At 47.3% G+C, this 14,997-nt stretch overlaps 1 protein-coding gene and 1 pseudogene across 2 annotated transcripts; both read left to right on the top strand.

Moving 5' to 3' along the window:
- The first annotated feature begins 3,189 nt into the window (after positions 1 to 3,189).
- Positions 3,190 to 4,293, top strand: LOC136524092 (rubisco accumulation factor 1, chloroplastic-like; annotated as a pseudogene).
- A 1,670-nt stretch (positions 4,294 to 5,963) lies between these two features.
- LOC136523002 (GDSL esterase/lipase At1g29670-like) lies at positions 5,964 to 8,040 on the top strand. 2 transcript variants are annotated; one of them, XM_066516787.1, is made up of 4 exons: positions 5,964 to 6,489; positions 6,611 to 6,901; positions 7,049 to 7,307; positions 7,401 to 8,040. In XM_066516787.1, the coding sequence occupies exons 1-4, from the start codon at positions 6,040 to 6,042 to the stop codon at positions 7,622 to 7,624; spliced, it is 1,224 nt and encodes a 407-aa protein (XP_066372884.1). In that variant the 5' UTR covers positions 5,964 to 6,039; the 3' UTR covers positions 7,625 to 8,040. The 2 variants fall into 2 exon arrangements, with proteins under 2 accessions (XP_066372884.1, XP_066372883.1); XM_066516786.1 differs by having other exon boundaries at positions 5,964 to 6,495.
- The last annotated feature ends 6,957 nt before the right edge of the window (positions 8,041 to 14,997 follow it).

The following is a 14,997-nucleotide window of genomic DNA, read 5'->3' as shown; positions in this document are numbered from 1 at the left end:
ATTGCCACCTAGATGGTTTGTGAGGGGTTCTTGACCTTTCCCTGGCAAAGAGCCAAAAGGTACTCTAGTGGATTGCTCGTGGCTTGTGTGATCCTCATCTTGTGTTGGTTGTACGGCACCCAGTTGTGGGTTAGGCGTGTGATGCTTATTAGCGTGTGAACCTCCAAGTAGGTGAATCGCCACAATGAGGACTAGCTTGCCAGCAAGCAAGTGTACCTCGGTAAAAAATCTTGTGTCATCTTGTCCTAATAATTTCATTGGTTATCTTATGATTGATTGCTTGGCTCTATCTTGTGATTGGCTCACTCCTCGACACGTCGGTATAAACATCACTACCTCTCTTTTATTTATATTTCTAGTGTAGCTAAGCTCTTTAGCATAATTAGTTTTGAGAGCTAGCTTGTGTTGGGTTTAGCAGTTAGTGAGGCTCTTTAGTTAATCTTTGAGAGCTCACTAACTTAGCATAATGACATAGCCTTTTGTGTGCATAGAGACTATAGATACTAGAATTGCGTTAGGTGGCTTGCATTTTAGTAGGCTAGTGTAACATTCGCTTCGCCTCAAATTTATCTAACCACTTTGTTTAGTGTTGTTGTAGAAATTTTTATAGCCTATTCACCCCCCTCTAGCTATAAGGACCTTTTAGACAGTTTGTAGTCGTGGCTAAGAGTGCCTCAAATGGTGGAAAGGCTCCCATTTATAGGACCAAAAGCGAACTAAGCGGCCTTAGACCCAGGTGCTGCGTGGCAAACCACGGGAGGTCATAGCCAGTGTCAGGTGCCCGCATGAGGTCAGGAAAATTGCGACCCTCTGACCCTGCCTGGGTCACGAACCCTGATACGTAGCATGCTAACATGGCAAGGCTGAGCAGTCGCATATCACATCATCAGGGCATCTTGATGGGGTAGAACATAATGGCCACCTACCGCACTGAATGCACCAGTCCGCAAGGGGTCGAGTGATGAATTTTTAACAAGCCACGACTATGAACCCGGGTTCGAACGCACACACATCTCAGCGCTTTTAGGATCACTTCATGATCACAAAAATGCTTGGGGCTACTATTGGGGTTATAACACCAGGGTGTCTCACGACACCAATTAGTTAGTGGGCTACGTGGCCCACAATATATTAGCTAGAGAAGGCCCGAACGATCGAGGCCCAGCTGATCCAAGAAAACCAGGCCAACCACTAAGGCAGGGTGAAAGGTCCTAATGGCTAGAGGGGGTGAATAGCCTAATAAAAATTTCTACAACAACACTTAATAAAAGGTTAGACAATTATGAGGCGAAGCAAGTGTTGCGCTAGCCTACTCAAAATACAAGCCACCTACCATGATTCTAGTTTAGATAGTGTCGATTCACACAAGAGGTATGATACTACCCTATGTTAGTGTGCTCTCAAATGCTAACTAAAGAGTCACACCAACCAAGCAAGCAAGCTCTCACAACTAGTTACACTAAAGAGCTTGTCAACTAGTTTGCGATAATGTAAAGAGAGTGATCAATATAGTTATACCGCCGTGTAGAGGAGTGAACCAATCAATCACAAGGATGAATAACAATAAAGACCAATCACCTCGGAATCAAAGGATAAACACAATGATTTTCACCGAGGTTCACTTGCTTACCGGCAAGCTACTCCTCGTTGTGGTGATTCACTCACTTGGAGGTTCACACGCTAATTGGCTTCACACGCCAAACTTAGTTGTGTGCGATTCTTTCTTTCGGCAATCAGATTTGATTATGATGAGTATGGTGGTGTCCTTTCATGAATAATTTTATTTTCCCATAGAATTCAAAAAATTCATTTAAAAAACTCTCCACCACGATCATACCTTAACCGGTTATTTTTTCTCTCAAGTTGATTTTCTACTTTAACTTTATAGGTCTTAAAATAATTTAACGCTTCATCTTTTGATTTTTAGTAAGTACATGTCTAGTACAATCATCTATACGCATTATGAAGTATCTTTTGGCACCTTTAATTAACTGGTTGTTCATCTCGCATGAATCAAAATGAAACGCACATGGTTCTAACTCAGGGGTGTTTGGATCCAGGTACTAAAGTTTATGAGGTGTCACATGGGGATATCCCATGGGGTGTTCGGATACTAATAAAAAAAATAAATTACAGAATTCGTCAGTAATCCGCGAGACGAATTTATTAAGCCTAATTAATCCATCATTAGCACATGTTTATTGTAGCACCACATTGTCAAATAATGGACTAATTAGACTTAAAATTTTGTCTCACAAAACACTCTCAATCTGTGCATTTAGTTTCATAATTAGTCTATATTTAATACTCCATGCGTGTGTCAAACATCCGATGGAACACAAACACCCCCTCATACGAGCATAGATTGTAGTCCGGATCGCACACGTCTAGGGAGGAGCTTAGGAGCATTATTGTGGGAAGTAAAAAACAATATGGTCAAAAAAAACTTTTGACTCCAATATTAGGTAGGTATCATATGAAATCTTTAGGGCGTGATTGATTGCTTTGGTGATGTGGAGCCAGGATGGAGAGGCAGTCCAGGATTGTGAGATACATGCTCAAATCATACGCCTAGTCGTGTTTGGTTGTCTTTGTTGTTGGTATAGTACGAGATGTGATCTTGTTTGGTTGCATGCATGGATAAGAGTTTTGAGTGTCTAACACATGGGCCCTTATACCATGAGTGCATCATGTCATCCTGCATCGCGAGGGAAGTGGAAATTGAGAAGACGGAGCCATGCGGGAGGATGGAGGACAGCGGAATAAAACAAAACAGGCAAAGCATGCAAAGCGGTGAACCAAACACAACAGAGAAACAAGGTGAAGCAGGCAAATAGTGCAAGGATAGCCTGGTTCGAGCAACCAATCAGCCCTTACTTTCTCCTGTCACGCCACTGCTATTCCACCTACAGTGCATCCATCCCAACCGTTCGTTCCTATGGATCCATCGCAGCCATACCTCCCCATCCTTATCCTCTCCCCCTACATCTCCAACGCTTAAAAAAGGGAGAATTCTGTATTTGGCACTGAAACAAATCACTCTTCTGTATTTAGCACTAGAAATTTTGAACTTCCTCATCTAACATCAACTTAAAAAGTCCTTCCGTATATGGCACTTCCGTCCATTTTGGCCATCCATCCATTTGTTGACCTCATCGACCATGTCAGTTTTTGTTGATAAGGACCAAAATGCTGTCACTCTCCCACCCCCCCCTGCGCGTCCACCACCAGCGCACGCCCTGCGCCGTCGCCGCCGCTACTCCCGTGTGGCGCCGCCGTCGCGCCAGCCACATCGCCGCGAGCGCCATCCTGCTTCCAGGAGGCGTCAGCACCGGCGGCGGGGGCGGGCCAGGCGACCGGAGGCTCCCCTTCACGTCGCCCCCAATGGCGCCGCCGGGCCAGCTCTACCAGTCGTTCCACCCGCCGTCGTCCTATCTGCCGCCCAGCCTCCGCAACCTCGACCTCACCCAGCGCCTCCAGATCCTCCACGACAGGATCGACTATAGGCTCGAGCCTAAGGGCGTGCGGGAGCTGGCTCGCGCCATGAAGAGCTTCTCGTGCTGGCACGGGGAGGAGGGCTAGGAGGCCTTCGGGAGGGACTCCCCCGTCGACTGCCTCGCCTACGCGCGGTTCTGCCAGTCGCAGGAGGCCATCGAGATGGAGGACCGCATCGCGGAGCTGGAGCGTGCGCTGCAGGTGGTGGAGACCGAGTTCGGCAGGGCGCACGTGGAGCTCGAGCTGGAGCGCGCCAGGAAGATGGCAGCCGGGGAGGTGGAGGGGGAGGAGGAGGACCCTGCCGCCTCGCGGCCCGACGTCACGGTGGTGCGGCTCCAGTACGTCGCGATGCAGGTGGTGGAGACCGAGTCCGACAGGGCGCGCGTGGAGCTCGAGCTGGAGCGTGCCAGGAAGAAGAAGGCCGGGGAGGTGGAGGGGGGAGGAGGACCCTGCCACCTCGCGGCCCGGCGTCACGGTGGTGCGGCTCCAGTACGGCGAGGTCGCCGAGGCGACCACTGTCTTCATGCTGCCGGTGCTCAGGGAGATGGACGGCGTCACGGCCATGGAGTCGGCGCCCAGGAGGACCAAGACGGACGTGGACCTTGGCATTGTGGAGGTAGACAAGGCGTGGGCGTGGTGGGCTGTGGTGCCCGGGTGGGGCCCCTGGCCGAGGCAGCGGACGACGTCGTCGTCATCGAGCTGGCCGACGGCCGGAGGCTGCTGTGGCGGACGGACGATGAGGAGCCAGTGCTGGTCATTGCCAACACGTTGCTGGTAAGGGTATATATGTCATTTTAGGTGGCACTTGACACCGTTACTGCATCAAATGGACGGAAGTGCCATATACGGAAGGAATTTTATAGTTGATGCTAGATAAGGAAGTTTAAAAATTTCAGTGCTAAATACGGAGGATTGATTTGTTTCGGTGCCCCCCCCCCCTCCCCCGCTGCCTCCGCCTGCTACACCGTGTGGTCGCCTCTCTCTTCCACTCCCCGGGCGCCGCCGCGCTGCCTCCGCCTCCTCTGCCCTGTCGGCGCCCCGCTGCCCTGCCTGCGCCCCCCGCTTTGTCACCTCCCTCTTCCTCTCCTCCGGTGGCAGCCCGCCTGGACCTGCCGTCGCCTGCACTGCTCCATGCGTATAGATTCCGTGACGGACCAAACTTCAGCGACCGTTTCCATGTTACGGCCAAATCGGTCCAAATAATCGTTTCATACGGTCGACTTCTGAGTTAGTTTTTAGCAGAAATTGGCGCGAGACAGGAGGTGTTAGATGAGATGCTCATGTAGCAGAAATCAGAATTCACCTCAGCTAGAGTAAAATTTTAAGGAAATCCCAATCCAACTGCTAGATCGAGGCCCTACTGAAGTGAAGCGACTGCAGGTTCACAGGGAACAGACGTGGGCTTCTATTCCAGAAATTAAGGCGCGGTCAAGAGTTCATTGAATGTCAGCAACACATCAGCTGTTACCTGCCTACCAGCTCCATTGGCTTGCAGCAATGAAGGTGCTCAGTACCGGTACCACAGTACCAGCTCTGCAAAGATCGATAGCTAGATGCGGTAGTAGTAATCCCAGCATGCGAATGCAGTAACACACTGACCCTGGCCTTCATCCATGTTCATGTGATGTACCCTTCATCAGATCGATCCCATGCCCCTCGTTCGCGCCAAACCTGTACAAACGCAGCGGCAGCAGCTTGTACGTGCGCAATAACTGCATGCAGTCTCTCTCTCGATCTCTCCGTGTAAGGCCCCGTTTAGTTCCAACCCAAAAACCAAAAATTTTCAAGATTCCCTGTCACATCGAATCTTGCGGCACATGCATGGAGTATTAAATGTAGACGAAAAAAAAAACCAATTGCACAGTTCATCGAGAAATTGCGAGACGAATCTTTTAAGCCTAAATAGTCCATAATTGGACAATTTTTGCCAAATAACAACGAAAGTGCTACAGTAGCCAAAAGCCAAAAATTTTCGGAACTAAACACGCCCTAACTGCAACCTACTGTGCAAACCAACCAGCATTGAATCATCATTACCGTCCTAAACAGCGACGAAGCCAGGAATCGACGAAGCCAGGGCTGGCTTCCTCTTCTTCTTCCTCCCGCCCCTCCTTGTCTTCTTCTTCCTTCTCATGGCGGTAGCCCGGGCTAAACCCGGGCTCCATGTAAATCATGGCCGTAGGGGGGGCTGGAGCACGGGTAGCCCCCCCCGCTGCCTTCGTCGCTGGTCCTAAATTATTTACTGCTGGCTCCTTGTTTTCTAGTAAACAATTCTGAATTATGTACGGTTGACTAGTTTAGATAGTTTGATATGAGAAAAAAATACTATTCTAACTTATAATCCATAACAAGCAAGCATCGAGCCGACGACGATGCTACTAGGACCCTCTTCTCTTCACACCGGCCTCCCTGCTCTCCTATAAGTAGCAGCGCCAGAATGCGACGCCTTTTGGCAAGCTCGATCCAGATTACAGCAGCTACCTCCGCAACCTCTCACCGACATACAGTACAATAGCAGCTTAGATTGTGTCAGTCCATCCATCCATGGAGAAGCTCGTCTACCTCTTGACCATCATGTCCTTATCCATGGCGCTGCTGGTGCCACTCCGCGGACAGTGCGAAGCAGCTAGAGCTGCTGCTGCTGCTGCCACAAGATGCCATGCCGGCGGCAAGGCGGGGAAACAAAAACAACAGCCGCAGGTGGAGGGCATGTTCGTGTTCGGGAGCTCGCTGGTGGACAACGGCAACAACAACTTCCTCAACGGCTCCGGCGTGCGCGCCGACTACCTCCCCTACGGCGTGGACTTCCCCCTCGGCCCCTCGGGCCGCTTCTCCAACGGCCGCAACGTCATCGACGCGCTCGGCGAGCTCCTTGGCCTCCCGGGGCTCGTCCCGCCCTTCGCCGACCCGCGCACCCGCCGCGCCCGCGCCGCGCTGCTGCGCGGCGTCAACTTCGCCTCCGGCGGCTCCGGCATCCTGGACCACACCGGCCAGGTCACCGTGAGTCCTCAGCTCTAGCTAGCTCCTCATTGAATGAACGTAGACGTACTAGCATTGATCAATCAATGAGAATCGCTTGGCAGCATTGATTGAGAGATAAGTATGTTTGATTCAGGGCGAGGTGGTGAGCCTGCGGCAGCAGATCACCAACTTCGAGTCGGTGACCCTTCCTGACCTGCGGGCCCAGCTGCGCGGACCAGCTGCGGCGGCCAACCACGGCCGGGTCAAGGGCCAAGGTTCCTTCCACCAGTGCTACCTCTCCAAATGCCTCTTCGTCATCGGCACCGGCGGCAACGACTACCTGCTCAACTACTTCAACCCCAGGAAGAACTACGGCACCGAGGGTGGGCCGCCCTTGTCAGAGTTCACTACCTCTCTCATCACCAAGCTCTCGGACCATCTTCAGGTACACGAGCTCTTGCCTTGCCTAGTTGCCTGCCTCTTCTAAGTTCTAACTGCAGATCCTCTCTCTTGTTCGTTGTTCCTGTTCATGCTCTGCTTATAATTAATACTCCAATAAGTTAATAAATGTTCCATATAATTATTACTACAGAGGCTGTACGGTCTTGGCGCACGGAAGTTTGTGATCTTCTCGATCCAGCCGACCGGGTGCACCCCCGTGGTCCGGGCGTTCCTCAACATCACCGGCGCCGCCTGCATCGAGCCCGTGAACGACGCGGTGGCGCTCTTCAACTCCGAGCTCCGGCGGCTGGTCGAAGGTGGCGCGAGGCCGCGCATGCCCGCCGCCAGGTTCGCCTACATCAACTCGTACAAGATCATCAGGGACATGCTGGACCACCCCGCCAAACTTGGTACCAAGCTAGACATCACTGATTTCTTCCGATTCTCATCTCAGTAACAATGCAAGTTGGGGTGAAAATGAAAATGAAATAAACTTTCATCAGGCGTTCGGGAGACGAGCAGAGCCTGCTGCGAGATGTCGAGGAGCTCGTCGGGCGTGCTGTGCAAGAAGCAGGGGCCCGTCTGCAGGGACCGGACGGAGTACGTCTTCTTCGACGGGCTGCACCCGACGGACGCCGTCAACGCCAGGATCGCGCGCAAGGGCTACGGCTCCAGGTCGCCCGACCACGCCTACCCCATCAACGTCAAGAAGCTCGCCATGCTCTAAAGCCTTGCACTACTGTAGTAATGATCGTTAGAGTACTTAATTACTGCTAGTAGTAGTAGTTCTCAGCTTAGTCTAAGCCATCCATGCATCTTTGCTAGGTTAAGTAGCTAGCGGTATTAGCTCTGGACTGGTTGAACGTTGACCGACGAGAAGAGTTAGAACTGGGTCCAGCTCTGGGCTACTAGACCAGTGCGCAATGGGCTGGATCCAACAACTACTCCTATGTCACTTAAGCTTTGTTTTCAGGCCCAAGGCCATGTGAGCGAGTAGTACTAGTACTGCTCTCGGTGATCCAGCCTGTTCGGTTTGGTTCGAATCGTTGCCGATTTCGCAAAGAACTATAGTTGTTGGTTTTTGTGCGAGAGAAAAATACTGTTTCAACGGAGGCCAAACGAACAGGCTTACAAAGGCTTTGTATGTTGAACCAGTTTCATTATATTAATTGTGCACTAAATGTCGTACAAATACCAAGGCTGGATGTATTTGGTGTGAAAAACAAACGACAAAAGCAGATTTGACACTCGATTCGATTCGCGGAATTCTAGCGCCCGGACGAAATAAAATATAGGACGCTCTGTTGACCACTGCCCGGATTAAAAAATTCTCCATCCGCACGCTTACCAAGCTACGCACCCAGCCTCCCTTTCCCATCATGTTCCACGCGCTCGCCTCGCTCGCCCACGATGGAGTGGAGCACAACCATGCACCAACCTACAACCTCATGCTTCACCGTCCAAACATATAGAGAAGAGAAGGGAGAGCAAGAGATATGGCTGCAATATTAAAACATGGTTGTTATAACATCTTGAATCATCTTATAAAATAATTAGAAAAAAACCTGCTGCAACATTAAAACACAGTTGTTGCAATATATTGAATCATCTTATGAAACTAGAGAAAACCTACAGCAACACGATAGAGAATGTTACAAAACTAGGTTGTTTGTTGCACCATCAAAAAACATGCGACTGCAACATAGGAAAGCACATCTACTCCATCTTGATCTCGACCAAACAAACCAGCAACAGACAGACGAAAGTCAATGCAACAAGAACAACTTATTGTTTGGACATCTAGTTATAATTGCCGAAACATCCAAAATATGCATCTAGAGCAGAAACATATCAAAATCCGCTTATTATGCAATGCAACATCCCGAGTGAGTCGATGCAATGTCTGTAAAAGGTCAATGAAACGTAAACAATCATATATTGCAACATCACAAAAATGAAGGATCCGCTGAACAGATCTTGGTGAGGAGCTCCAGCCCTGGCCGCACGCCCATCACCCTCCGCTCATGAGCGCACCACTGCTCTGCCTCTTGCTCCTTGCCCACAAATTCGTCAGAGCCTCATGCTCCTCCAACGTAGCAACAAAGATCCATACAAGAGGGGGGGGGGTAGGGAGGGGCTTGTCTCAAAGTCAGAGGGGCGCGGGGCTTGGCCTGTGTGCTAGAGCTCGCCGGCACTAGCGCTGCCACCACCCCTGTGTCACAACGCTGACCTCCAAGCTTCACCACGAGGCATGGCCGAGCTTGTTGTGAATCGCTTCATCGTGAGATGGCGGGCATATGGGCGAGCTCCTTGTGAATCACTTCGTCTTGAGATGACAGGCATGGCCGAGCTCGTTGTACTGAGCGCTTGGCTTGGTGTGAGAGGAGCACGAGGAAGGTGTGAAGCAAGGGTGGTGTTTTGGGTGTAGATAGTAAAGACTGGAAGTAGAAGATAAGATGGGAAATATGAGGCTGAGCCTTCGACGAGTGGAAAAGAATGAACAGTTGGGTAGGAAGAGGCGCGTGAGGCTCACATAGGCGTCTCATCTTTTGTTCAGGTCCGTACGTCCAAATAGGAGCAATTCCGATTCCGTGCAACACCACAACTGAACGCAACTGGCTTCACTCTTCTGCCCACGGGCCAACAATTGTTGTGGCCTCAAACCTTCGCGTTCCATCAACTCATCCATACCGTCTTCCTCCACCGCAGCCTCATAGTCTGCCAGGTCATGACATTCTCACCCTGTTAAGAAACAGCTTGTTCACAACCAGGTTCTACAGGGGAGGTTGAGGTTGGCTACCAAATTAGGCCCGAAAGAAGGAGAACAATATTTTTTGAGGATGAATTAATAGCCCCTCCATATTATCACTCCAAAAAAGTTAAGATGCTTTGACTCTACAAGAAAGTTGAAACAACTTATAATTTGAAAATTTGGTACAGAGGGAGTAGAAAACTGGTAGAATTCTTCTGTTTGTTCCACCATATTGGTCATTTTCGGCTTACCCCATATTCAACTTGTTCGGCTTCTTTTTTTAGCCGGAACAGTGTTTTTCTCTCATAACAATTCAGCCAGAACCGTGTTTTCAGCCAGTTTCAGCCAAGTTTCAGACCAGCGAACGGGGCCATTATCGGTCCATTTGCTGAGCTAAGTTGATTAATTACAATAGCCACGTACGTTGGAACTTACCCATTGCATCGTCAAACAAGTTGCTTTCACGTACAGCTCTGGCAGTCCATGTAAAAATTTTATCGCCGACGAATCTGCTTGCTACGATGTCCAGGAACTGGAAACTTTTGCACTCATGCATAGCTACAGACATCGGCACATGCATGAGACGGCAGATGAGATGTGCATCATCAACGCGTCCATCACACGTACGTACAGTACTACGTACCGACGGATCATCCACCGTCGGTTGGATGAGAATCTAGTGGCGATCCGTCACATCGGGTACGCTGATCACACGGTGGGCGGGCCAAAATATCGCACCGGACAGCGTTGCTGAACACGTGCAGCGTTCGTGTCCGGTACTCTTCCTTGTCATGCTCTAGTCAGGAAGAGAGTTGTTGGGTTTCGTCTACCAGGACACCACTGCACGCCCAACATGTCCATTATTTTGTAGCCGGCAGCCTGTTCGTTTGGCTGTGGCTTGTCGTAAACGATCATAAATTTTCAGCCGTAATAGTATTTTTCTCTCACACAAACCAACCAACAGTACTTCTTCACGAACCAGCAATGATACGAACCAGCCAATCGAACAGGCCGCTTGTTTGTTTGTCAGACTTGGCTCTCCTGCATGCATATGCGCAGTAAGGGGTAGCTTAGTTAGTGTAAACTCTTCAAGGAAATGACCAACTGCAAACAAGCAAGACGTACAGCATATGTGTCTATCTATATATGTAGTTATATAGATCACATATATACATTTCTACATATATAAGTGTTTTGTAAAAGGAAACAAAACAGGGACTTGTCTGGTAGTGTTTGGTCGACGCGCATTTAGCATTTTTTATTCAAACTTTATTATTGTTAAATTAAACATCGTTTATCAATCTGTAGATTATGTGATGCACCCAAAAACTGTCTATTGTGTGGCTGTGTTTTAATTTGGGGTTATGTTAGAGTTGTTCTTATTAGATGAATATTCAGGTGTGTTTCCTATATAATATGGTTACACTTTTATTGTTGTATTGGCAATGCATGTCAAATTAAAAAAAAAAGTCCGTGCTTAAGAGTAAAGACTATATATACCGAGTTCAAACTACTGATCGAGCTGGGCTTGTTCCAGCTCCTACAAAATAGTGTGTTGAATGAGAAAAGTCTCGAGGTGATAGCACGTTCAGTTTGACCCTGCGGTACAGGACAGGCCACGGTGCTTATACACTTGCACATGTATGCATTGGTGGCTTGGTGCATCCCTCAGGAATCAGGATCAGCAAACGCGGCTATTAGCTGGGCCGGAGCCTAGTTGCCAACTTGGACCATGACAGCTCTATGTTAACTTTATCTGTAGCCATCACACATAGTAACCTGTTGTGCATCACACATAACTTTGTCACTTTGTGGAAGAGTTGATTGCCTTTCGTTTAGGCTGGTTTGGCTTATAAGCTATAGCTAAAAGTACTGTTGACTGATTTGGTGTGAGAGAAAAATATTGTTCATTGGCTAATAAGCCATGACTTATAAACCAAATACGACCAAGCGAATAGGCTGAATGTGTATCACATGGATTCTCTACACTACTAGTGAAAATAATCCACTATGTATTACCGTATCAGAACTATACAATGAGAACCATATAGTCCTTTATATCAAAAGAGGCTATTTCAACCAGTAGATCTTGATAGCTTCTATATTTGATAAAACTAGCACAATATATAATGACACAAACATCAATCACTACTCCAGAATGAACTTGTTGTCCCGGGTGGTAACGGTCTTTAGCCCCGGTTACCGCGCCGGGACAACGATCCCGGGACTAAAGGTTCCTTTAGTCCCGGTTGGTGCAAGGCCCTTCAGCCGAGCAAACCTGGCCGCACCCTTTAGTCCCGGTTGGTAACCCCAACCGGGACTAAAGGTTCCTTTTTTTTTAATTTGTTTTCAGTTCAGTTACACATATTTGTTTAATATATAATATGTTTTTATGTACGTATTCTACGCTGCTAATATAAATATACGCACGCATATAATTACATCTAATTCTCATCTCGAGCATTATTATATTCGAATAAAGTATGAAACTATATATATTATAGATATATATGTATATATACAACACTTTCATAATCTTGTTCTCGAAAATAACGATATCAATAAACATTTAATTTACATCATTAGTTCCTTAGATCAAAGTAGAACTCGCCGTTGGGATTTAGCACTTTTTCTAGAAGATATCCTGCTATTGACTCTTGAACTGCTTTCAGATGGTCTTTTTGCATGACCCTTCGTTTCAACCATTCAGTCTTGCATTTGAAATAAAAGGAAAAGTATTAATATATATATATATATATATATATATATATATATATATATTCATTTAAAAATAAATAAAAAATTGATATATACGTACTCTGAGGACATCTTCAGGAGTTCTTCTTATGTATGCAGTGATAAATTCACAAACGTAGTGTTGACACCATTTTTTGCACGTGTCAAAATGATCAGAGTGGGCTAATCGGCAGGAGGAAAGTTACTGTATACGCTGACAGCCGATGAAAATCAGCTTGTAAAGATGGTTGCCGATGAATGGTGATGATTGATGGAAAGGTTGATTTAGACTCGGGCGTTGCCGATAAGGTTGGAGATGTTATTGTCGATGCCGATGAAGGAAGGCTTGAAAACTACTGCCGATGAAACAGGAAGTATGCCGATGGAAAGGAGGTCGGTGAGAATTCCATCGTAATTGAGACGGACAGGGAAATAGATAGGAGTTGATTTCCTTTTCTATATTTGTTAGAGTATGATTCATGTAAGAGTCACGTGTTTCCTTAGATATGGACTTGGTGTCCTAGTCGTATTTGGTTATGTTTCTTTAGATCAGGGTATAAATATAGATTGAGGGGCAATGTAATATATATCAATCAATATCAAAACCAATTTTTACTCCTATTTGCATCTACTTACTTTTCGGCGACTTCGTCAATTTGCATATTTTTTTTCTTTTTACGAGTTCTCATTGATTCGGCGAGTTGCATCGCTTCAGTGCGACCTTCGGCGATTCTCGAGTTCCGCGTGAGTACCTCTTGGCCGTGACTTCCGGGCGTATCGCTGTTGTCAGGACCAAAGTGCTCGTATCTTTATCCTTGTCGATTAACAGGTCAAATCGACTGGCACGCTTTGGATATCGATTCGGGTATTAGCCCTTTGTGTTTGCAGATCCACTTTTGCATCAACACATCTTTTGGCACGCTCGGTGGGACAAATCAATCCGATCAATATGTTCAATCCCGAGATCGATTCAGGGAACATTATCGCGGTATCAGAAGAAGATCTTAAGGAAGAGCAGAGGCAGGCCATAGAAAAGGCTATAGAAGAATACAGGCAGCTTTGTCTGAGATCGTTTAGCCTGAACAAGAGTGGACAAGTCATCCAGAAGCAAGATTTGCCGTTGCCTCGGTAGGTTACCTTTGACTCCAATCCTGGTAAACTTCAAGAGATGGTTAATTCTGCAGTAAATCATGCTTTGATTAATCATTCCAATGTGCTGTCCAATACTGTTCATAATGCTGTGGTTCGAACTCTCAAAGAAGGATAAGCATCACCGCATTACGTTGGGCCTGCCTATCACCAACTAGAGCCGGCATCTGTCAATACTCCATTGGCTCCCTCGGCCGTTGTGGGTACAGAAGTTACTTCTCCTCCAGTATCGGCAGGCTTACCTAATATTCAATCTACACCGATACGATCAGATCCGGTACTACCAGGAGGACGAGTTCAGCTTAATACAGATCTATCGGCATCAGCTATGTCAGGCCCTGTATCTCAGAATAGCCAGATTCCTGCTAATTGGTGGGGATATGGTATGCCTCCGGAGTCATCTGCTTTCAATCCTAGGTTACCTCAAGTGTTTGATGTAGTAGGAAAAGCTCCTATTCCATCGGCTGTTTCGCCGATGGCTCAAGTGCCTCAATATGCCATAGCAACTACTGTGCAACCAACTCTAGGAGGTTTCTAGATGCCTTTGGTTCAAACACCCAATTCAAGTCCATCGGCAAGCTTACTGCCGATGCAGCAGAAAGCCCCTGCTATGAGTCAAACTGGGGTTCAGTTCATGCCTCAAGCTGGTTATAATTATTCAACAATGTCAGCAAATTACCAGCCATCGGTAAGTTTTGTACCGATGAGTTCTAAAAATGGTTGGTTAGGACAGTTACCTGTTCAACATACAGTTCAGCAAAATCAGCAGGTTGCAGGGATTCAACAAGGTCATATGCAAGCTGGTTTCCAAAATCAAGCATCGGCAGCTCAGCCGATGAATCCTTTCCAGCAGGTTAATGGACCACAAGTAACAGCAAATATGCCGATTGCTGGAGATCGTGGGCCACAAAGATATGTGGAGGGATATCAGTAGGTACCTCCTGTAGAAATTCAGCCAGTTCGTCAGCAGGAGGCTGATGCTTTTTGGGCCGATAAGATAGCAGAAATTATGAAGGATCAGTTTGGGATAAAGCCCAAGGTCAATACTTATTCTTATCGGACTCCATACCCTCCTGCATATGATTTAATTCCTCTCCCAAATTGGTACAAGGTACCAGATTTCACTAAATTCTCTGGGCAAGATGATACATCAACAATGGAACACGTCAATCGCTTTATTATTCAATGTGGAGAGGCAGCTAGCAGAGATGAATTAAGAGTTCGATTATTTTCATCATCTTTGTCTGGATCGGCATTTACATGGTTCATTTCATTACCACCAAATTCTATTATTACTTGGGCTGATCTAGAAAAACAATTTCATAAGTATTTCTTTGCTGGAATCCATGAAAAGAAGCTTACCGATTTAGTAAAATTGAGACAGCGTAATGATGAATCGGTAGAAAGCTTTGTGCAAAGGCTACGAGATGTAAAAAATAAGTGCTACAGCCTGGTGCTGGATG

The sequence above is a fragment of the Miscanthus floridulus genome, chromosome 18, assembly GCF_019320115.1.
Source record: "Miscanthus floridulus cultivar M001 chromosome 18, ASM1932011v1, whole genome shotgun sequence".
NCBI classification, from domain to species: Eukaryota; Viridiplantae; Streptophyta; class Magnoliopsida; order Poales; family Poaceae; genus Miscanthus; species Miscanthus floridulus.
The sequence above is the reverse complement of the archived record's forward strand: the minus strand, read 5'-3'. Positions and strand labels throughout refer to the sequence as shown.

Bases quoted from the DNA above. Each gene is read 5' to 3' on its own strand.
- LOC136523002 (XM_066516786.1), top strand. From the start codon at position 6,040: ATGGAGAAGCTCGTCTACCTCTTGACCATCATGTCCTTATCCATGGCG. The intron at 6,496-6,610 runs GTGAGTCCTCAG...TGTTTGATTCAG, and splicing joins ACCACACCGGCCAGGTCACC to GGCGAGGTGGTGAGCCTGCG. The intron at 6,902-7,048 runs GTACACGAGCTC...TTATTACTACAG, and splicing joins AGCTCTCGGACCATCTTCAG to AGGCTGTACGGTCTTGGCGC.